This window comes from Ambystoma mexicanum, chromosome 6p (assembly GCF_040938575.1).
Source record: "Ambystoma mexicanum isolate Mex_15411 chromosome 6p, UKY_AmexF1_1, whole genome shotgun sequence".
Lineage (NCBI taxonomy): Eukaryota > Metazoa > Chordata > Amphibia > Caudata > Ambystomatidae > Ambystoma > Ambystoma mexicanum.
The window spans coordinates 1,500,871,839-1,500,896,917 of NC_090935.1; the positions used below are offsets into that span (position 1 = coordinate 1,500,871,839).

The 25,079-nt window shown below is 44.9% G+C and overlaps 1 protein-coding gene across 1 annotated transcript in view; it reads left to right on the forward strand.

Moving 5' to 3' along the window:
* The window catches only part of FRAS1 (Fraser extracellular matrix complex subunit 1), a 1,618,415-nt gene that overhangs the window by 1,523,277 nt on the left and 70,059 nt on the right, over nucleotides 1-25,079 (forward strand). Inside the window, exons 67-68 of the mRNA XM_069626341.1 lie at nucleotides 648-807; nucleotides 22,713-22,829. Of these exons, the coding sequence (XP_069482442.1) occupies nucleotides 648-807; nucleotides 22,713-22,829 (277 nt within the window). The remainder of the gene's footprint in view (nucleotides 1-647; nucleotides 808-22,712; nucleotides 22,830-25,079) is intronic.

Genomic DNA, 25,079 nt, shown 5'->3' on the forward strand with positions numbered 1-25,079 from the left:
TCCATAAGACTGGAATTGTGTTTCAGAAAATCAAAATGAAAGTAAATCAGCACTGCGGTTAAGTTGGTTTATGTTAGAATAAATTAAATTGAAAGGGACTCCAAAGCAGAAAAGCAGCACTGGATTCAGGGTTGGGTCTGGGTCCATGAACAGAGTATCAAAATGCGCCGAGACTTCCCTCTTGCTCGTCTGCCTGTGTCACATTAAAGCCCTGTTAAAACTTAGTAAAGACCTGCTCTTTCTTCTTGAGGTGTGGATTCATAGTAGGGATCAAGGGAGGAAAGGGGTTAGTAAAGCTTGTGCTTTTCAGCCCATCCAGTCTTTGTCTAATGTGGCAATAGCATGAGAAGTGTTATGAAATTAGTAAAATGGCTTAGGTAATGTGAGTCAACATTCGCTATGCAGTTTGTGCAGCCTTGTCTTTCCTCAGGGATGTTGGTAAAGGAAATCTATATTGGAAATATGTAGATTATTAAACACATTAAATAAATGATGATCACTTTGCAACTATGACCCCGCTTCATCTCACTGTCATTTGCAGTGCTCAAAAATAGAGATTGCTTTTAACTTCGCTGCTGGATCTGTCCAAACACTCCATGCTCCGAGTGGATGGACCTTAAAAGGTATCATGTCTTCCCTTTGTACAGGACAGTTTGTGATGGACCACCACACCCTACCTGATGTAAAGTCTGTGATAATGGCTCCAGACCACCTTGGTGGTATTGAGTTTGATCTGCAACCTTTGTGGAATGCCCAGACCTTCGACTCTCCCTATCAGCTCTGGAGGGCAACCAGCTCCTACAGCAGGTGAGGAATGCAGCACTTTAAGGTGGCTTAAAATACCATTAGTCCTCTGCCTTTTACAGTGGTAGAAATCACTAAATGAACTAATTTGGCCAAAGGTTATTTAATAGGACGGAAAGCTGGCTTAATGGGGAATCCTGTGCCCACTGCTGAATGTATGAGATCATATGCATTGCCTGTACTCAGCTAGTTGATGCAAAAAACACCTGTGAGAGGTTATGGATATATTAGATTCTTGTTAAGGGGGGTGAAAGTGGCAGCATTGCCTGATGATAAGAAAGGGTAACATAGTCATACCTACGGGATGCTATGAAAAGGTTATGGGAAATGGTTGGTACTATTAGAGGTATTGCAATCCATGTGATGTGTGTTTCCTGAGCACATGTTTTGATGTGCGTTTTAAAAGAAATATTACTGTTATTTATTTTGTTGTTTTTATTATATATTTTAATGAGTCTTGATGATTTGTAATGTGTGATTTGTATGGATCAATTGACATGTATTCATAAAGAGAATTAGTAAAGCACAGCATATACCTTCAAGGAAAGGAGAGTAGCAGAATAGAGGTGATATGAAGAGAAAAGACAGGTTTTACTGGGTTTGCGAAAGACCAGGTGGTCCACAATGCTCTGTGTGTTCTGATGCAGAGAGTTCGAAAGGTGCAAAACAAGGACACAGAAGGCATAACAGTCAATTGTCGCCTTGTAGCGGTGAGAAATATGACAGCAGTAAGTGAAGGATGAACAAAAAGGCCTTTAAGTGTATAATACTTGATTTTTTAGTAAAGCAACAAGAACATTGCGTGAATTAAGTGCAGTACACAATGCAGAGAGCCTTCAACTGTATTCTTTTGACGATGGTAGCTATTGCTAGCATGAGGAAGATAAATCAACGTTGTCTTCCCATGGCCACAGTTACTTTCTGCTGTGTGGAGTTAGGTGGCCTGTGATGTGAGCTCATTCACCTCTAAATGACTCCCACTCAACTCTCCAGTTTCGTGTACACTGCCTTCCCTCATGTATATCCCAGCAGCTGCGCCTCAACTCTTTCACCTTCACATTACAGTTATCTAACGCCCTCCAGACAATATTCCAACTCAGAACAGCAATAGAAAACTGGAAGGCTGCGTAATGATACACATGACACCAAAATGTAATGGTTCAATAAGTATAAGGTTATTCTTCAGTTTTACAGGCATGGGTTGAGCCAAACACCAAATGTGACTAAGGGTTTTCTCTAGAACCAAAAAGAATTGGCTAAGATAAAACTGTAATGATCAAGGTAAGCGAATATTAAGCATTGTGCCTTCCATTTATATAATATATTATTCTTGTATAAGTGTAGGTGCTAGGCTGCAGACACCTAACCTTGACTGTTATCCACTAGACAGTCCGACATAAGTTAAATCTGTATTTTTAGGTAGGTGAGCATTTTGTGCCAATTTTTGATTTGTAGAAATAAATCGCCAAATGACTAGTAATCTTGTATCAAGTAGTTATTTACTTGTCTGTTTTTATTTTGTATATTTACATAAGTGCCAATATTATTTGATTGGGGCATGTGCTTAAATTTCTCCCAAACCTGGCCTTTCTCAAGGCACAACAGCTTTTCACAAAAAAACTCAGATGAATTGTATCAACAGAAAAAAGTATACATTTACAATATATAATCATTTGTATATGATCCTCATATACTGACAATATATGTTCTGCCACAAGTGCACAAGGACAAATCTATGTGATCACTAGGATGCCCGTAATTCCGCCGACAGAAATGTTGCCGACCATTATGGCGTGGCGCAATGATCAGATAGATCACTGAGGCCTTCATCCTCCTACCCCGCTCCCTCCCACCCCCAGCCACTTACCTTATCGGTGGCACACATGGAAGTGTGCCGCCGACTTCCCTCGATCCCTGCAGCGTCAGTTCCCACACACTTGCGTGGGTCAGCGTTGGCGCTGCAGGGTCCTTTTTTTTTCTTCTTAAAACGTTCTTGTCCCCCACTCAACATTTAACGGAAGCGCAGAACAACCCTGCAATCCCCATTTCCCGACTAAGAGGAGCAGGGGAGACCCCCCCCAGCAACTCCTGCTTTCCTTAATCGCAGTAATGGGGGTCTGCATTTTTTTACTGGGCAAAGGCGCAGTTTCGTACCAGGCGACATAGTGTTGTTTCAGTAATGGTACGATTCCCAAAAGGACTATTAACACCTACCTGAGGTTGGACCAATAGTCAGTGGAATTGGGTGGGCGATAGAAAATATGTTGAAATATATTGTCACCATCCTAAGACTGGAGGTTTATAAATTGAATTCTTACACTAGGGTCACTATGCATGTCTTAGAAAACCTTGACAAAATTAATTGGCATGAAAACTATATATTGGCTACCATGGATGTTAAGGCACTGTACACATCGATAGATCATGTACTAGCACTAAAAAACATTGATTATATATAACAAAATGTATCAGCATCAAATTATCTGTGTGTAAATGTTGAAGGACTTTTTGAAATTTTTTCTAAGACCTAACGTATTTTTATTTGATGATGAGCTGTACCAGCAAATCATTGGTATAACAATGGGAACATGTTTTGCTCCATCAATGGCAAATTTATTTGCGGGAGAATTTGAGCACAGACATGCAAAGGTTCATCCAGATTTGTCTGACAAGGTAATGATGATGTTTTGATTATATGGAATGGAAGTGAGATTGAATTGGACAATTATTGTAAATATCTAAATGAAAATGAATTTGGATTACAATTCACACTTGAGAAAAGCAAAGAACAAATTAATTTTCTAGATTTATGTATTTACATTGAAAATAGAGAAATACACACCAAAACATTCCGGTAACCGAAGTGAACACCACGTTATATGCCGACAGCTGTCACCTCAAAAGTAAAATTAACTATATACTGGTTGGTGAATTCAACAGAGCGAGGAGAAACTGTAGCAAGGTTTCTGTGTTTCTTCAATAATGTGAGCTCATAGAAGACAGATTTTTAGCACAAGGCTATTTCAAGCAATGTTTGACAAATGCCAGAGATAAAATCAGAGGTAGAGAACGAAGAGAATTGATAACACCAAAAAAGCATAAAAGGTACCCTAATATAAGGTAGATAAGGTAGCATGATAACACAAATCTTGAATAATAACCAAATGATCAAATCACTGGCATCTTTTACATATAGATCCAGATCTACAGAATAATATCCCTGAACTACCAATTTTTGTGTATACTGAAGCTCCCACATTGGGAACCACCTTTAGCTCTAGTTTTATGGACAATAGAAAACAGGTATGTCAAACAAACATCATAACTGGAAGTTCTATCAGAGGAATTTACAAATGCGGCAGTTGCAACATGCCCTGAACAATATTCAGACATATACTGCAATAAATGACAGTCCATAAATGTATAAATAGCAGAACAACATTTGCAATAAATATTATTGTATGTATTTGTAATAAACTGTATGTGGGATGCACGATTCGGGAGTTTAGAGTGAGAATGTAAGTTGAAACACTCCTAATACAACGGATTAAACCATCAATACCAACAGAATAGTACATTTTATAAAGCTCACAGCCTAATAAAATGACCAGAAAATATTAATAATGCTAATTTAGGAGCTCCTTGCTGGAAACAGCCTGCCATACACTGCCGATGTTTACGTTATGATGTTACAATGTAGGAACGCATGAAGTCATCACGCTAAACCCAAATAAAATGAGCTTCAAGATGGCGGCGCCCCAGCATACACGCGCATCGCTGTCATCGTGAAAGAAAATAAAAGAGAAAGGTAAGGAAATCATCATTTGGGAGACCAGAACTGCCAAGGCATTAGTAGTAACTTACATTTCAAAGGGATTGTGTCCTCCGACGTATTCCTTATCTACGATATTTGTATCTCCAGCTTGCTGGCCTCGGAATTCTTTTTTTTCACAGTAAAGGGCGATGTGCGTCGACGTCCGTCGAGTAGGTGTTCCTCGACAGCCACCGTATCGACGCCGACGTCATCATGCCTATAAATGGCCACGCGCAGCGTCCGTTGCTCAGTTCTGTTTTTCCGCGCTTCGTGTGCCTCAGAATACCGTTGCTCAGTTCGTCAGTCGAAATATATTCATATTTCCTCGAGAAAACCGACTCGTACTCGATGGCTTTCTCCTCCGACCCGACGACTCGTCGGTCCGGTTTCAAAAAATGCAGAGACTGTGGGAAGAAAATGTCGTTGACGGATCCTCACAGGATCTGTTTGTGGTGTCTGGGAATCGAACACCAGTGTTCAGAGTGTGAGGAATGCCTATCCATGACGGCGAAAGCCTTGAAGGAGTGTAAGGGGAAGCTCGAGAGAGGTAAGTCAGTTTTAACTTCCTCGAAAGTTTCCGCGGTAGAGTCGAGACATTCGTCTCCTCACCATCTAAAGCATTCTCGGTCTAGGTCTCGAAGTGGCTCCCACCACTTGCCGAGGTCTAGACACTCGAAAAAGAGACGTAGAAGATCTCCTTCGTCGTCTTCTAGTTCCCCTGAAAGAGTACATTGCCCCACAAAACACAGCTTTCAGGCTGAGTGGGAGGAATTCAGAAAAAAGATGCTAAGCGTCTTCGAGAATGCGGCCTCGAGCCCCTCGAAGTCAGCTGAGGGTGATACCCCGGGTGAAAAGCCCAAAAAATCTAAACGCCGCGAGTCGAAGCACCCGGCGAAAGAGTCGACCCGAAAGTGCCATGAGCCATCGGGAAGTAAAGCATCTACCGACGCCATCGTCGAAAGCCCCTTTGAAGCATAGATCGGTGCCATCAACACTGTTATCGAAGGGTTCTTTGACGCATCCGTTGATTGAGTCGACGCCGATAAAAGAAAAAACCACGGCTACTCCACAGCCAAAGGTTAGGCCAAGAGCCTCCGACACGACGCCGAGAGCGTCGTCGACATCCTCGAGCAGGGTTCCAATCCTTTCGAGTTCTACAGGGGACTCTTCCAGTTTTCGCGACGCCTTTGACGGCGCCTTCGAGGATTTTTACATTGGTGTCAACGATATCAACCTTTTCAAGGCCAGTGATGATGGCTCCTTCTGCTTTAGAAATTAGTTTTGTCCCTTTTCACTCAGAACACCCCCCTTTAACCTCAATTTATGAGGAAAGGGAAGACTCAGATCAAGAAAGGCCTTTTGACCTGCAGAGGACCATATCACCTGAACCAGAGACTTTTGACCCTGAGGAAAGAAGATTGAAAGACCTTCAGGATGTATTAAAGGAAGCAAGTGGTTTAGACACTTCCCCTGAAGTGGAATTTGTCAAATTAGACCCAGGGGAACATGCTGAAACCCCTTATAGAACCCTAACGTCAAGAATCATAGAATTCATGGGTTGGTCTGCACCTTCACCTGTTTTTCAGCAGGATGACCTCACTGACATTTTGGATAAAGGTCTACAGGAGGATCCTGTGCTTCCATTTCACTCTGTGTTACAGAGAAAGATTTTAACTAACTGGGAAACTCCTGAAGTTATCCCTGCTGTTAACAAGAAGTTGTCAGCGAAATATAGGGTATCTGCTTCTGACCCTGATTACCTATCGAAACACCCTACTCCAGAGAGTCTGGTGGTCCAGGCTGCAACTTCATCAAGCAGTACATCTGCATAACCAACTGCTCCACAGGATAGGGATGATAAAAAATATGATGCCATGGCTAAGAAAGTCTTCTCGGCCTGTAGCATGGCTTTAAAATCTATTAATGCGACTTGTACGCTCGCTAGGTTCAGCCACACTCCTTGGGAGTGTGCTTCATCAGCGGCTGAATGCCTCCAGGAAGGAGAAGAAAGGGACACATTTTTAAATATCATCAGAGATGGTAAAGATGCAATGTGTGAGTCCCTTCAAACTGGCATTGATTCTGCTGACAGTATCAGCAGGGCCATGGCGGCAAATACCACAATACGCAGGCATGCGTGGTTGAGAAAGTCCGGCTTTGCTCCTGACGTACAGGCCAGACTTTTAAATATGCCCTTTGACGGCTCTTCCCTGTTTGGTAAAAAGGTGGATGACAGTTTGGAAAAACTGCAAACATCTAAAGCAGCAGCCAAGTCACTAGGAGCTGCAATCCGCCAAACTAATTTTCGTCTCTCAGGATCCTCTTGGAGAGGAAGGTCCTTTCGCTATTATTCCTCATATGGAAGAGGCAGAGGACGGCCGGCTCAAAGAGGCCAAGGAAAATATACCCGTGGTGGACGGGGTAAAGGAAAGAAAGCCGCATCAGCAGGAGCCGCTTTACCTTCGGCAACTGCATCAGCCGCACCCAAACCACTCTGAGGTCTCCCATCACAAGACACCTGTAGGGGGCAGGTTAACTCACCATCTGACGGAATGGCAGGCTATTACGTCAGATGCTTGGGCATTGGAGACAGTTGCCCAAGGTTACTGCCTGCCTTTTCTACGCATCCCTCAGAGCCATCCACCGGGGAACAGCTCGGTGAAAGTGCCGGATCCGCTCCTCTTGCAGGAAATTGTAGACCTGCTAGAGAAAGGTGCCATAGAACCGGTACCTGTAGCGGACAGGAACAAGGGCTGGTACTCCCCCTACTTTCTCCTACCAAAGAAAGACGGAGGACTGAGACCCATCCTGGACTTACGAGAATTGAACAAGTTCCTCAGGAAGGACAAGTTCAAGATGGTAACTCTCTCTCAGATCCTTCAGGCCCTCCCGCTTCAGGACTGGTTGGTATCGCTGGACCTTCAGGATGCTTATTTCCATGTGCCAATCCATCCCAAGCACAGGAAGTACCTGAGGTTCGCAATTGGCAACTCTCATTATCAATTTCGAGTTCTGCCATTTGGGCTGACCTCCGCCCCAAGGGTCTTCACCATGCTAATGTCGGTTGTGGCTGCAAGTCTAAGGAGGGAAGGGATTCACGTCTACCCCTACCTGGACGATTGGTTGATCAGAGCAGTTTCTTCAGAACAAGCTCAGATCCAACTAGATTATGTCTGCCACTTCCTTCACAAGCTGGGCTTCTCCCTCAATTTAAAGAAGTCACAGATGATACCATCACAGAGACTCCAGTTCATTGGAGCAGTCCTGGACACGTCCCTCGGAAAGGGTGAGGGCTCAAGATATTCTGCAGATGGTCACCAGGTTTCAAAATGCCCAACGTCTCCCAGCCTACGACTTTTTGAGGTTGCTAGGCCTCATGGCATCCTGCATATCCTTTGTGCCAGAGACTCGCCTGAGAATGAGATCCCTTCAGTGGGCACTGAGGACTCAGTGGTCACAATTCTCAGGGAGGATGACAGATCTCCTTCGGATTCCAGACAAGGTAGCCCACGACCTTCAATGGTGGGCCTATCCAGAGAACATCTTGAAAGGAGAACTGTTTTGGCAACCATGGCCGGAGATAACAGTAGTCACAGACGCCTCACTCACGGGGTGGGGAGCCCATGCCAACGACTTGACCATCAGCGGTCGTTGGCCTCCATCGGAGTCCAGACTACACATCAACCTGTTGGAGCTGAGAGCCATCAGACTGGCACTGAAGGCTTTTCTGCCGTCTGTACGGGGAAGAAACGTCCTGATAATGACGGATAATACAGTGGCCATGCACTACCTCAACAAAAGAGGAGGTGTAGGATCACTGCCACTGTTCAGATGCAGCTCTGGTTTTGGGCAATTCAGAAAGGAATCTCTCTATCGGCAATTCACCTAGCCGGAGAGAAGAACTTGACAGCGGACGCTCTGAGCAGGCAGAACACAGTCTCCCATGAGTGGGAGATAGCTCAGGAAGTTCTTCAAGAGATCTTCGACCTTTGGGGAACCCCTCAAGTGGATCTGTTCGCCACCAGTATCAACAGGAAGTGCAACAGATTTTGCTCAAGGGAATTTCCCCCGAGAGGAGCTCTAGGAGACGCGTTCGTAGTGGACTCGGAGTTCCCACTTCTGTACCCGTTTCCTCCGGTCCCTGTCATTCCTCAAATGATCAGGAGGTTGAGAAGGTTTCGGAAGACTATGATCCTAATTGCCCCGGATTGGGCTAGGAGAACGTGGTGCCCGGACCTTCTGGACATGTCCATCCACCCTCCAATTCGTCTACCGTACAGAGAGGATCTTCTCTCGCAGAAGGGAGGTCAGGTTCTCCATCCAGCCATCAAGACCCTCAACCTTCACGCTTGGTATCTGAAAGGTTGAGGTACAAGGATTGGGACCTTCCAGATGACGTCATTGAGGTGTTGCTTTCGGCCAGAAGGCCAGCAACTAAAACTCTATACCGCTGCCGTTGGAATAAATTTTGCAGCTGGTGCAGGGAAAAGAATATCAAACCCTTTTCATGTGGTACATTATCCTTCTTACTTTATTTGGCAAATTCAGGCCTTCAAGTTGGCACTATTAAGGGCTATCTCGCAGCGCTATCGATCTTTAAGCGCACTGCAGAGGAGCCTTCATATTTCAAAATTCCATTGGTAATACAATACCTGAAAGGTCTAACTAATGTTTACCCTCCAAGACCATTCCAAGTTCCCTTATGGGACTTAAATCTAGTTTTAAACTTCCTAAAGGGTTCTCCATTTGAACCACTCCACTCTTGTTCATTGAAGTTTCTCACCCTCAAAACTGTTTTATTGGTAGCATTAACATCTGCTAGAAGGGTAAGCGAGATACAAGCCCTATCTTGTAAACCTCCTCATACAATTTTTCACAAGGACAAAGTCGTTCTACAGGTGAAGCCTAACTTCCTCCCAAAGGTAGTTTCTGAATTTCACATTACTCAGAAGATTACTTTACCTTCATTCTATCCTCCTCCCCATCTGGGGAAAGAGGAAGAGAGACTACACAGGATGGACCCTAAGCGAGCCTTGAGTTTTTATATCAGTAGACTTGCTAAAATTATACAAGCAGACCAACTCTTTGTGGGTTACGCAGGACATAAATTTGGATTACCAATAACCAAACAAACCATCTCCAGATGGATTATTTTAGCCATTCTGGAATGCTACAAACTGGCAGGGAAAGAGCCCCCTCAAAATCTAAGGGCTCATTCGACCAGGAGTATCGCAGCCTCCTCAGCTCTTCAAAGAGGGGTACCAATTAGAGACATATGTGCGGCTGCCACATGGTCGTCCGCACATACCTTTACCAAATTTTATAGCCTGGATTCTTCCTCTAGTCAAGAGACTAGATTTGGCAAAGCTGTGTTACACTCTGTTCATTCTTAAAGAGTAATATGGCATCTCTTACTCCCGCCTCCAACCACATACCACTGCTATGGGAGTCTATCATAGATAAGGAATAAGTCGGAGGACACAATCCCTTCGAAAAACAAGTTACTCCTTACCTGGTAACGTTCTTTCGATGGGATGTTCCTCCGACCTATTCCTTATCGCCCCTCCCATCCATCCCCGCAGTAACATTTCCCTTGTGGTTGCAGCTTATGCTCCTTCAAGGGTAGTAACCATTCATGCAATAACTACCTTACTCTACAAAACGGAACTGAGCAACGGACGCTGCGCGTGGCCATTTATAGGCATGATGACGTTGGCGTCGATACGGTGGCTGTCGAGGAACACCTACTCGACTGACGTCGACGCACAGCGCCCTCTACTGGGAAATTTTTTTTTCCAAGGCCAGCAAGCTGGAGATACAAATATCATAGATAAGGAATACGTCGGAGGAACATCCCATCGAAAGAAAGTTACAAGGTAAGAAGTAACTTGTTCTTCCCTTTGACCGCCCCACATGAATTATAAAAATATATTAACTTAATTTGCAGGATAACTATCCAAAGATTTTTTTGAAGATACCAACCCAAATATGAACACTTTTGATAAGGGTACGGAGCTGCTACATCCAACAGGTACATTATGATCAAATTCTCAAGTATACATAGATGCCACATTAGAAAGTGGAGGAACTAAACAAGGCGCTATGCTTATATGTTTTAAATAGGATTGGTAGAACGAGTGAACTAAGAATCAACAGGAAACCAATGTACAAATTGGTGGACAAATATATATGACAACAGGTATAACCCTCAGACTAGATTGTTAAGTGAGATGCGTTAACCTGAAGAGTAACTCATATTAGCATTAAGTAGCCACTAAAATAACATAACCAATGTCTTTCAGATACAAATGCACAAGATGATAATAAATACACATGTATAGCATACCATGAGAATAGAACCAATTACCTTGTAGACTTAACATAAAATAGATGATAACTATAGATAAGAGTACTGTGAGGGGTCAGAAATGAGAGTTGTAGGGTTATCAACATTTGCAAATATAAAGGTGGGATAAAGGCCTATCTGAATGAGAATGTCCCTACCTATTAAACTAAAACGTAAGCAAGTTGACCTTGTGTCCAACTTCTAACTGACCCTCACACTAACAAAACTGTGCAAGGTAAATGTCTTTAATTTCAACCCAACCAAAGAAAGAATGTTAAGGTTTAAATAAGTGATTCCAATAAAGCAATCCTTGTGCTCAGGAGTTGTCTACCTTCCCCTGAACCAATTCAAGAAACCTATTGTAAATATGCTGTTCCAACAATGTTCTGTCCAAATTAATGAAAATGTCTCTTTGGATTTAGCAAAGCAGAAATGTCTCATCCATACAATACAGTTGTCAGAATAACCAAATCAATGGGCCTCAGGCGGAGTTTGCCGGTCCGGAAATAAGGGTGCCGGTAAGCTCACCAGCATCCTTGTTTCCAAACCGGCAAACTACGGGTTTGCCTGCCAGAGCCGCTGTGCCCGACAGCGCTGACCCTGCCAGGCACAGCGGTCACAGTAGGCAAAGCCGTCATGGAAGCACCGGCATCGTTAACAACAGTGCCAGTGCTTCTGTGTCCCCACTCACATAGAGTCCCATGGAACTCTATGGGAATGGGGTTTAACAAAATTACTGGCGCCTGACTTCCCGGTTGCCGGACTTGTAATAGCCCGGTGGCACTGGGAAGTCAGGTGCTAGTAATTTTTACGGGTCTGGCGGCAACCCGCCGGTAGCACCGGCAGGGTTACCGCTGGACCCGTAATTAGGCCCAATGTCTTTTCCGCAGAACACTTTTCTGAGGAAGGCAACACCAAATGTCTCTTTTCTAGAACAGTTTTCAGAATGGCAAAATCAAATGACTGTTTTCAAAATTATATGGTTTCTCCCTTACACCACTTTTCATCTCCTGATATACACCCCTGCAGAAATTTCTCAACTTAATCCTTCAATATCCTGGTTTACTCTCCTGCCAGGAATGTCTTTTTTACTAGGAAAACTCCTGGTTTACTCTGCCAGAAAAATCTTCTTCTTGAATCACACAGACCTCCTGGTGTACTCTTCTGGCAGGTGTCTTCTTCCAACAACTCGTACTACCTGATACTCTTATCAGGTCTTCCTTCTACTTTATGCAATCATATTTCTTCAGTGATACAATTTGTTGACGTGAGTTTCTACTTGTACCAATTTCTCCCATGCAGACGTTTGATTTATGAGGGTTTGTCCAAGCTCTGTCTGTCAACCTTTCTTCCAATTTCTCTTGGCTCTTGGCAATGCTTGCTCCAGACCTCCCCCAACTGACATCTCATGTCAGGAGAGCTGTCAAACATTTGCCTCTTTATCTCTCCCTCAATGTCTTTTGGCTTATGGCACTGCTGGTCCCAGGTTTTCCCCAAAAGACATTTCATATTAGAAAAATGCTTCCATGTTTCCTTTTTCTTTTACTTCGATTCGATTGGCATTCAAAAGTATTCTTTAAACATTCTTTCACGGTTTTGCATGTGCCGGTGCCCCCTCCACTCTCAGGCTGACTCACCAGTATACCGTGCTGAGGCTGCAAGTGTCTTCTGCAGGGCTGACTTCCCCGATTGTGCAGAGGTTTGTGTGGTTCCCGCGTTGGCGTTCGCTTCATTTGCCACCGGGATCTGTGCAACTTTACAGGGCCTCTTCTCTCCTGACCTTGCTGCCCTTCAGTCACCTCCTCATTACCCAAGTCTCTCTTACCCGGTCTGAAACGCTGCCGACCCGCTGCAGGCAGACGTTCTGTGCATCTCCCACAACTCTTCTCTTCTGAACTGCTCCTGCACATTTTCTCCCCATTGGCTCCTTGGTCATCATCTTCTTCTTCTCAGTATCCCAGGAATTATGGGACATGGAGTTCATAAATATTTTAGGCTTCTCAAGGGGAGATTGTTTTATATATTTTTTGCAATAAAGTCTGTCAGAATCAGGAGAGATTATGTAAACATTATGTGGAGTGATGTTGTGCTCAAGGGTCCTATCCGGATCAAAATCTCTATAATGAAGGGATGTTGAATATAAACCCTGCATACCTGAGGTGTAAAGCTTATTTTGCTGAGGAGGTTTTTCATAAACAGTGGTTTGGGCTTTAAGAGGGGAAGGATTTGCAAAATGACAACATGCCATCTGATATTTAGGGATCATGGCGGCGTCCTCTTCATATAGAATGGAATACCGCGTCTCTCCTACAGAGGCCATCACAGCTCCCTGACAGCCATCTCCTCCCATGTGATCCTTCCTCATAAAAACACCCCCTGGTTCAGGAACACATAACGGCTGGCTTTGCCTGACCACATGGGATGAGGTTTTAGGCTTGGAGTCAGTGATGACTCAGCAGGATTCATCACACTACTTAGAAATGTTTGCATACTAAGTATATCAGATTTTTAAAGACGGGAATAATATCTGACTTCCCTTAATCACTCTTCTTTTTTCTTATTTCCCTCATAGCTAGATAGAATTTAAGATACATAATCATTGTGAATAAACAAAGACAGGAGATGTAAAAACAGGCACACATTTGTACAAATAATTGTGATGAAACAATGATGTCATTTGCACAATGTGGTAAAATAAGGATTATATACTAATAATTATAAATTGTAAATGTGTACTTTTGTGTTGATAGAATTAATCTTGAGATTTTTGTGAAACGCTGATGTGCCTTGGGAAAGCCCAGGTATCGGAGAAACATAAGCACATTTCCCATCAGATAATGTTGGCATTAATGTAAATATAGGAGATAAAACAGCTAAGTAAATAAATACTTGATACAAGATTACTAGTCAACTGACAATTTATTTCTAAAAATCAAACATTGGTGCAGAATGCTCACCTACCTAACAGTACAGATTTAAGATAAAACTCTGCCTGGAAAGAACCAAATGTGTTTATCGAGGTGCACACCACCTTTTGGACCAAAGGTTCTAAGTCATAAAAAACCTATTCTTACAATTCCGTTTACCTTTTGTGACACCCTGATCTACAAATCATACTCCAAATCATGTGGCCAGCAGAGAAGTCCCAACAGCTAATCTTAATGAGAATATTAAGCTAATGGAACAAGTATTCCAAGATGTGGCAAAGCAAATGGTCGTAATCCTAGTCTCAAATGTCTAAACAAATCAAACAAGTGTTCCTGGGAAGACTTCTTTGGGAGCCTCTTACTGTCTAGACCTTACTTCGCCCTCTTAGGACATCGCCAGGTTTCTCACAGTTTTCCTTTCTGTAAGCTTGTGCTGGCTTGCATATCACCATTCGTAGGCTTCTTGTAGGTTTTCTTGGTTCTTGGAAAGTTTTGTCTCTCCTAGACTGTAAACTTCTTAGTACTCTCAACCGGTCCTTCCTGGACCTTGGCTCTCTTCAGATTCACACCAGGTGACTCTTGGACCTTAGCTTTCTCAGGGTTCACAAAAGGTCCCTCTCTTGGACCTTGAGGTTTCAGAATTCAAATGAAGTCTTTCTCCTAGACCTTTTAGATTTCATGATTCACAATAGGTCTCGTCCCTCAAACTTGGGTTTCTTTGGTGTAATGGGTATCCAGCCCCTAATTATTCAGAGTAATAATTCATGGTCCTTTTCAGGCAGCTTATTTTCTCTTGCCCTCTTACCTTGAGTCTGTCCCCTAATTTCCTTCACATGGGGTTGCTGGTGGAATCACTTCTGACTCTGGATCTCCACTTTCCCCAAGCATCTGGGTGGTACACTTCTATACCTTTTGGTAAGCCTTTCTTCCCATGGTTTTCAGCAATAAGCAGCTCTCATATCCTTCTAGCCACTGCAGGCTTGCACTGCCTTCTCTCCCCAGAAATCTCCCCTTATATCAAGGGACCCTCCGCATGTGCATCTGCTTTCTCCATGTCCAACACACTGAATGAACTTCCCCATCCTCTTTTATAGCCAAGAGGCTGTGAGGTACTTTCCAAGACTGACTCTTATTGGGTAATCTTCAATTGTTGTTCTATCTCTCGCTGGGATTCGCTATTCCTTTCTGGAGTCTCAATTCCACGTATTACATGAGTATTAGTTAACATCAGTGATCGGTTTATGGGGTAATGGCTAGCATTAGGTGTTAGGAACCATAAAGTTTCATCAGCATCTGCGGCATGCAGCACCATCTTGAAATTCCCTTCCTTGAGGGTAGCGACTTTGCAGATTCTGGGTTCTCTTCTGCTGGGTGCAGTGTCTCCCATGGTATGGACACTGGAGTACATGGTTGATGAGTACCACAGTACTTGTTTCGAAGGGATTGTGTCCTCCGACGTATTCCTCATCTTAGATATCTCCTTCCAGCTCTGCTGGCCTCGGAAAAATTTTTCTCTCTAGAGGGCGCTGCGCATCGACGTCCTCCGAGTCGATGTCCCTCGACAGCCGCCGTATCGACGTCATCCTGCCTATAAAGGCTGCGCGCAGCGTCCGTTGTACAGTTCCGTTTTTCCGCGCTTACTCAGTGCCTCGCAATACCGTTGCTCAGTTCTTGTCAGATTAATCCTATTTACCTCAAGTTATTCGATCCGTACTCGATGGCTTCCTCGTCGGAACCGACAACTCCTCGATCCGGCTTCAAAAAATGCTGAGATTGTGGGAAAAAGATGTCGCTGACTGACCCTCACAGAGTTTGTCTGTGGTGTTTGGGAGCTGAACACCATTGTTCGGAGTGCGAGGACTGTATGTCCATGACAGCTAAGGCCCTGAAGGAGCGTAGGGGGAAGCTGGAGAAAGGTAAGACTTTTAAAGCTTCTTCTTCGTCGACGAAGTCGAGACACTCGTCTCCTCGTCACCATTCGCGCTCCAGGTCTCGGAGTGGGTCCCATCACTCCTCGAGATCGAAGCACTCGAAGAGGAGACGTCGAAGATCCCCTTCTCTGTCTTCCTCTTCCTCTGTTTCGGCAAAAAGAATCCCTTGCCCCATGAAACATAGTTCCCGGGCCGAATGGGAGGAATTCCGCAAAAATATGATGAGCGTCTTCGAGAAAGCGGCCTCGACCCCCTGGAAGACTGCCGAGAGCGATGCTCTGGTCGAAAGACCCGAAGGTCAAAAACGCTGCGAGTCGCAGTACCCGGCGAAGGAAACCTCTCGAGCGCGTCTCGGACCCTCGAGTAGGACTATGACCTCAAAACCTTCCTCGAAGGTTCCGTCGACGCCGAGGTCGGTGTCTTCGACGCCGTTGTCGAAGGGACCTTCGACACACGGGTCTTGTGACTCGACGCCAGCTTCGACACCGGCGTCGACGCCAAGAAAAGTCACGGTCACGACACACCCAGTGACTATCCCCAGGTCCTCGATGGCGATGGCTTCAAGATTGTCGAGTAGAATCCCAATTCTGTCGAGGTCATCGAGGCCTCCGCCTTTGTTTTCGACGCCACGCTCGAAGCCTTCGACGTCGGCGTCGACGACATCGACGTTTTCGAGGCCGATAATGACAAGTTCGGCACCCTCTGCCTTGGAAATGGGATTTACTCCCTTTATGAGTTCAGAACAATTGAGAACTATGTCCTCAATTTTGGAAGAGGGTGAATTGTCTGAACAGGAAGACACATTTGAGTTGCAGGGACCTGTAACCCCAATTAGAGAGGAATTTTCCTCTGAAGAACGCAGGTTAAAGGATCTTCATGATTCCTTACATGAGGCAAGTGGGTTAGACACTTCCCCTGAGGTGGAGTTTGCTAGGCCAGACCCGGGGGAGCATGCTGAAACCCCCTATAGAGCCTTAATGGCCAGGATCACAGAGTTCATGGGGTGGTCTGCACCTTCACAATCTTTCCAACAAGATGACCTCACGGATATTCTTGACAAAGGCCCACAGGAGGATCCTGTGGTGCCTTTTCATAAAGCTCTTCAGAGGAAGATCATGACAAACTGGGAAACCCCAGATGTCGTACCAGCAGTAAATAAAAAACTGCCTACAAAGTACAGGGTATCCTCTACAGACCCGGAGTTTTTGTCTAAACACCCATCCCCAGAAAGTCTGGTGGTACAGGCAGCATCCTCTACCGATGTCAAGACGGCTTATCCTACCGTCCCACAGGACAGGGACGATAAAAAATATGATGCTATGGCAAAGAAAGTCTTTTCAGCATGCAACATGGCGTTAAAATCTGTTAATGCTACTTGCACCCTTGCTAGGTTCAGCCATACACTTTGGGAGTGTGCTTCTACAGCGGCTGACTGCATCCTGGAGGGAGAAGAAAGGGATGCGTTCCTGAATATTATACAGGACGGTAAAGACGCTATGTGCGAATCCCTCCAGACGGGCATTGATTCGGCTGACAGTATCAGCAGAGCAATGGCGGCAAGTACATCAACCAGGAGATTCGCTTGGTTGAGAAAGTCTGGTTTTGCCCCAGATGTGCAAGCCAGGCTCTTGAACATGCCATTCGATGGCTCTTCTTTTTTCGGGAAAAAGGCGGATGACAGTTTAGAGAAACTGCAAACTTCAAAAGCAGCAGCAAAATCCCTAGGAGCTGCAATCCGTCAGACTCCTTTTCGTCCTTTCGCTTCTACTCTGCATTCGGAAGAGGTAGAGGACGACCGGCTCAAAGGGGACAAAGAAAAACTACCCGAGGTGGACGGGGTAGATATTCAAAAGCCGCAGTAACAGCAGGTGCCTCTTTACCATCGGCATCTGCCGCCCCAAAACCACTCTGAGGACTTCCCTCACAGGACACCTGTAGGAGGCAGGTTGACTCAACATCTGGCGGTATGGCAGGCTATCACGTCAGATGCTTGGGCATTGGAAACAGTTGCCCAAGGTTCTGCCTGCCTTTCCTACGTATACCTCAGAGTCATCCACCGGGGATCAGCTCTCAGAAAGCTCCAGATCCGCTCCTCTTGCAGGAAATTTTGGACCTGCTAGAGAAAGGTGCCATAGAACCGGTACCTGTAGCGGAAAGGAACAAGGGCTGGTACTCCCTTTACTTTCTCATTCCAAAGAAAGACGGAGGACTGAGACCCATCTTGGACTTGCGAGAATTGAACAAATTCCTCAGAAAAGACATATTCAAGATGGTCACTCTTTCTCAGATCCTCCAGGCCCTTCAGTTCCAGGACTGGTTGGTATCTCTGGACCTTCAGGACGCTTATTTCCATGTGCCTATCCATCTCAAACACAGGAAATACCTGAGGTTCCCAATTGGCAACTCTCACTATCAATTTCGAGTGCTGCCATTTGGGCTGACCTCCGCCCCGAGGGTCTTCACCAAGTTAATGTCGGTAGTGGCAGCAAGTCTAAGGAGGGAAGGGATTCACGTCTACCCCTACCTGGACGATTGGTTGATCAGGGCTGTTTCTTCGGAACAAGCTCAGATCCAACTAAATCACGTGTGCCACTCCCTTCACAGACTGGGCTTCTCCCTCAATTTAAAGAAGTCACAAATGATACCATCGCAGAGACTCCAGTTCATAGGAGCGATCCTGGACACTTCCCTGGGAAAAGCCTCGCCACCAGAGGTGAGGGCTCAAGATATTCTACAGATGGTTACCAAGTTTCAACATGCCCAACGTCTCCCAGCCTTCGACTTTTTGAGGTTGCTAGGCCTCATGGCATCCTGCATTTTCTTAGTGCCAGAGGCTCGCCTGAGAATGAGATCCCTCCAGTGGGCACTGAGGGCTCAGTGGTCACAATTCTCAGGGAGAATGACAGATCTTCTTCAGGTTCCCAACAGAGTAGCTCGAGACCTTCAGTGGTGGGCCTGTCAGGAGAACATTCTGAAAGGAGAACAGTTTTGGCAACCCTGGCCGGAGATAACAGTAGTCACGGATGCCTCACTCACGGGGTGGGGAGCCCACGCCAACGTCTTGACCATCAGCGGTCGTTGGTCTCCATCGGAGTCCAGACTACATATCAACCTGTTAGAGCTGAGAGCCATCAGACTTGCGCTGAAGGCGTTCCTGCCAGCTGCACAAGGGAAAAACGTCCTGATAATGACGGACAACACAGTGGCCATGCATTACCTCAACAAAAGAGGAGGCGTAGGATCACTACCCCTGTGCAGAGAGGCGATGCAGCTCTGGTTTTGGGCAATCCAAGAAGGAATCTATCGGTAGTTCACCTAGCCGGAGAGAAGAACTTGACAGCGGACGCTCTGAGCAGGCAGAGCACAGTCTCCCACGAGTGGGAACTAGCTCAGGAAGTCCTTCAAGAGATCTTCGCCCTTTGGGGAACCCCTCAGGTGGATCAGTTCGCCACCAGCGTCAACAGGAAATGCGATCTGTTCTGCTCAAGGGAATTTCCCCCGAGAGGAGCTCTGGGAGACGCGTTCATAGTGGACTGGGAGTTTCCGCTTCTGTACGCTTTCCCACCGGTCCCTGTCATCCCTCAAATGATCAGGAGGTTGAGAAGATTCTGGAGAACCATGATCCTAATTGCCCCGGATTGGGCCAGGAGAACGTGGTACCCGGACCTTCTAGACTTGTCCATCTGCCCTCCAATTTGACTTCCACTCAGAGAGAACCTACTCTCACAGAAGGGAGGTCAGGTTCTCCATCCAGACATCAAAACCCTCAACCTTCACGCTTGGCTTCTGAAAGGTTGAGGTACAAGGATTGGGACCTCCCTGATGATGTTATGGAGGTGTTGCTTTCGGCAAGGAGGCCAGCAACAAAGTCTTTATACCGCTGCCGTTGGAACAGATTTTGCAGCTGGTGTAGAGAACAGAATATCGACCCTTTTTCATGTGGTACACCAATGGTTTTGTCCTTCCTTCTATATTTGGCGAATTCAGGCCTTCAAGTTGGCACCATTAAGGGCTATCTCGCAGCGCTATCCATCTTTAAGCGCACTGCGGAAGAACCATCCTATTTCAAATTACCCTTGGTAATACAGTTTCTAAAGGGGTTAACCAATGTTTATCCCCCAAGACCATTCCAAGTTCCCCTATGGGATTTAAACTTAGTACTAACTTTCCTGATGGGCACACCTTTCGAACCACTCCATTCTTGTTCGTTAAGATTCCATACCCTTAAAACTGTTTTATTAATAGCACTTACATCTGCTAGAAGGGTGAGCGAATTACAAGCTCTTTCTTGTAAACCCCCTCACACAATATTTCACAAAGACAAAGTTGTCCTGCAAGTGAAGCCTAATTTCCTCCCAAAGGTGGTTTCTGAATTCCATATCACTCAGAAGATTACCCTACCATCTTTCTATCCTCCTCCTCACCCGGGGAAAGAGGAAGAGAGGTTACACAGGCTAGACCCTAGAAGGGCTTTAAGTTTTTACATCAGTAGACTAGCCAGGATAAGACAGGCAGACCAGCTGTTTGTAGGTTACGCAGGTCACAAGCTGGGGTTACCAATAACCATTTCCAGATGGATCATTCTAGCCATTCTGGAATGTTATAAACTGGCAGGGAAAGAGCCCCCTCAAAAGCTTAGGGCTCATTCGACCAGAGGTATTGCAGCTTCATCGGCCCTCAAAAGAGGAGTGCCGGTTAAAGACATCTGTGCGGCCGCTACATGGTCGTCTGTCCATACCTTTACACGTTTTTACAATTTGGATTCCTCCTCCAGTCAAGAGACTAGGTTTGGAAGGGCTGTACTGCATTCTATTCATCAATAGAAGACAGTGTGAAGTCAGTACTCCCTCCTCCAATAATAGAATACTGCTATGGGAGCCTATCTAAAATGAGGAATACGTCGGAGGACACAATCCCTTCGAAGAACAAGTTATTTCTTACCTTGTAACGTTCTTTCGACCGGATGTTCCTCCGACGTATTCCTCATCGGCCCTCCCATCCATCCCTGCAGTTCTACTTCCCGTGTTGTTGCAGCTTACGCTCCTTCAGGGTGATTAGTCTAGTCCAGAAAGTATTATTGTGGGCTACAAAACGGAACTGAGCAACGGACGCTGCGCGCGGCCTTAATAGACAGGATGACGTCGATGCGGCGGCTGTCGAGGGACATCGACTCGGAGGACGTCGACGCGCAGCGCCCTCTAGAGAGAAAAAATTTTCCGAGGCCAGCAGAGCTGGAAGGAGATATCTAAGATGAGGAATACGTCGGAGGAACATCCCGTCGAAAGAACGTTACAAGGTAAGAAGTAACTTGTTCTTCTGTTTGGGTAAGTCAATCCATTAGTGTTTGTCAACTCAAAGGCTTGTTCAGAGTCTTTACCAGATTACCAGTTTTTGTATTCTGGTCCACAGGCCAGTCTGCTCCCTTGTTGCGTATTCTGCATAACGGAGTTCCCAGGTGCAAGACTGGGCAGGTTTTTCTGGAGGCCTAGTTACTGTCTCTCTGCAGGGACAGCAAGCTGGCGGGTTCCCTCCTCATGTGTCCTCTGGTTGACATAACAGGCAGCGGCCGAATCAACCTTGTCCCTGTGTTTCATTTCATTTATAAGGCAGTGTGAGGAGTTCTCCAACTCACCATGCCATGCGGCAGAAACAGAGAGCTATGTTAACAGAACCCCAGCATCTAAGATCTATTTGAAAATGCAACTTTCAGATAACAAGGCATCAACATCTTGCAGATGATTTAGTCTCAGGTTTGTGTTCCACGCCTTTCTTTTATAGTAAAATCAAGACGATAAAGAATGGCGGAGAAGGAAAAGGGTCAAATAGATATTACACAGCTGCCATTTTTCTGTAGGTCACTTGAATGTTGCCAAATAAAATATTAACATGCTCGATAAACTGTTTGGGGAATTATGAAATTAGTAACGAGTGGTGTCACTGGGTTGGTGGCCATTAACCACTGTTAAACCAGTAAGACGTTATTACATCGCCAGGCTTTTTTTCCGCTGCGTTTTTTTGCTTAAAGGTGTACAGCCAAAACACTCATAAATAAATATAGTGGGTGGGTGGGCAAGGGCATATAAGGGGTAGTGGGGTGTTGGGTATAGGGACTACAAAATAGGGTCAGGTGGAGGGAGGGACCCCCCTAAATATAAAAATGTGATGAGTTTCTTTCGGCCGACTATTTTCGGCAAAAAACTCTGCAGAAAAAAGCCTGGCGATCTAAGAACAGAGCACTGTTAAATCAAAGCTAGTCTTGCCTGCTGCAGTGATTTAAAACCAAATGTTTTATTGCAGGATTTATATTCCGTTTTCGCAACATTTTGGTCCAACTGGTTAAGACACCATGTAACTACTGTGCAATGGAAAAAAGCTAATATATTTTTCATTCAAAAAGCACTAACAAGCCCTAAATAGAAAATGGTGAACAAATGAAATTGTAACCATATTATTTGTGGTGATATCCTTCTGCACATGATCGTCATAAGAATTATATAAACAAATTTAGCATTCCATATTTTGGCTCTTTATAATTTGCAGTACATTAATGTCCCATCTCTTTATCTCAGTAGCAAACATTTTCACATGAGAAATTTGCTTATCTGTGTTTACCGTTGAGTCCAACTCCCGGCTCCCTTCATTGAAAATAGATTTTGAAGTGTTTTAGGTGGGCCCTGCAGGTGGATATGAGTTACTAAGAATTATACTGACACACACAGTAGGCTTATACCCATTTCCTTAAGCAAATCTGTTTTCAGCAAATGTACAAAGAATAATATATTGGCAAGCACAGTAATAATTCTGTATATTTATTTAATATCTCATTGGCCATACTAGCTTTTTTCCTTTGAACTATTAAACATCTTAATAATATTTTTGCTTTTTTACAGGAAAGACTACTCAGGAGAGTACACCATCTACTTGATACCTTGTACAGTGCAGCCCACACAGCCGTGGATTGATCCAGGAGACAAGCCACTGGCTTGCACCGCGCATGCCCCAGAAAGGTGGGAAAGCAATGTTCCCTTTATCATCAGTGGCCACAGGCATGACAAACTAGAGTATGCACATCACACACAAAAGTACACCTAACAAGGGAATATGATAACCAAATTGGTAGAATACATTTGGTTGTGTCTAAAGTATTGTGGAGAGTCTATCTCATGACAATTCCACTGGGTGCAATTCCCCTTCCCCAGATTTGAGATACGTCCTGCTCAACAGTCCCAAAAGTAAGGTAGGAAATCCTGATCCTTGTCCGCAAAGTTCCAAAACAGTTCTTGGTAATTTCAGTTCAATAATAAAGTTCTGCCACTTCAATAATACTTTAAAAAAAGGAACAATCATCATGTATGTCTTTTCCAGTAAACCACAATGATTTTCTTTGTCAGGATGACTTGTCAAATAAGAAATTCTAAAGAACCGCCACTCTTCAAAAGTCACTTTATACAGTTCTCTTCTTGTTATCACACAAAATGTTAGTTACCACAAGTCCACACTTCATCAACTGTTCCACTGTATCCAAGGGTGCTTGCTCTACTCCCTTGCCAAGCCTACAGCTAGCACAATACCTGGTTTACTGGTCATACCAGGTGTGTCACCACACTATTGATGGCCTTCTGGTCTACTCGCCTGCCCGACTAACTCTAGAAGAAATGTACAACAGTGGTCCATTCCAACCTGGAACAATAACAGCTTTACAGTGTTTGGCAACACATATTGTTCAACAACTTCTTATGGAAAATACCATCTGTGCTTTTTTCTTCTGCCCCAGTAGGCCAACAGTTACAAGCCTTAGGTTTTCTCTGATTTCTCTTGTGGCTTTGGCAATATAGGTTTGTATCAGCTACACATGTTTGTATCCCAGAATATGAGTAGTGGTCTGCACAACCGGGGGCTTTTTACCATTTCCCTCTGGTCTTTGGCAGTATATGATGGATGGGTATTGCCAAGTTTTCACCCCCTTGTGGCTTAGGTATTGCTTGTGCAACTTATGTTTCAATGGGACTTCTCCACCGGGTTGTATAAATCTCTCATAAACTGCAAACTCATTTCAAGAGTCTTTTAACTTTAAGGAGTTGCACCTTTGTTGGTTTGGTAATGGCCCAAAATGTCGCCCTCACAATTATGAAGGCTGAAAATGCTGACGTTTTCTTTTTTTTTTTAGACCCCCATCTTACACCATATATATATGTGGCGGGGTATGTAATATAATGGTAATATTGGGGTGTGCGGGGGGTCTGTGTATGTGGTGTAAGGGGGGGTTTAAAAAAAAAATACATTGCCATTATCGGCTGTCGTAATAAAAGTGGTCGCAATAATCACATAGATCTGTTGGTTTTGGTATTCTTAATAGTCATCAGCACAGTTCTCTCTCACTCACGAGTGAAATGGTCTGCATGTCACACGCAGCCAGCATTGGAGCGCCCCGGAGTCATTCATATGCTGCAGACTCACCGGGTAGGTCACTCACGTGTGCCCGGTTCGTTGCTCGCAAGAACCGCTGTATTTATGGCTTCTCACAGTCAGTAAAGCACACTCCTTTTTATCGCCTTTGCATTCACCACACTGAATTGGGACCACCGGGACTCCTGAGAGTTCCTGGTGCAACCCAGCCCCCTGGAACCTCTTGGCAACTTCTTCTGCTTCCTGCTGCGCAGACTCTGCACAACGCGCTCTTGGTTGGCAAGCGGTTCCTTCTCACGCTTCCGGCGCAGCCTCTGCAGTTGGCGATATTAGAGGTACAGACCCTGTCAGGACCCACACTGTTCCTGGCGACTTCTGGCACCTCTAATCTTGTTTCCCACTATGTATTCGGCCTGTGTGGATTTCTGTAAGTCCACTTTCTCTGCTTCTTCTGCTTCCGATGCTTCCTTCATTCCCACACCTCAGGGGGCCTTGTAAACCTCTGTCTTCCCCAGGTGTGGGTCAAATTTTACTAATTAGCTGACCACTCCTGCATCTTTGTTCCTCCAACTCCCTCTTCCTTGTCCCAGTACTGGGGGAATTATGGGACTTGACTTTTACAAATGTAACAAGTGAATGCAGCATCGATGGAAGGTTGCATGTGGCCAGTTGTATTTCCCTAAAGGAGTCTGAAATCTTCTCCGCGATATTGATTAGAAATACAATCACTGGTATCTCTTTAATCTTAAAGAGCAGTAGTGTGTGCTTAAATCTGTTTTCCTTTGAAGACTGAACCTTTATTCTTTAAGTCCAGAAGTTGTTGTACTGAAGTATTACCCAAGCCAAGAGGC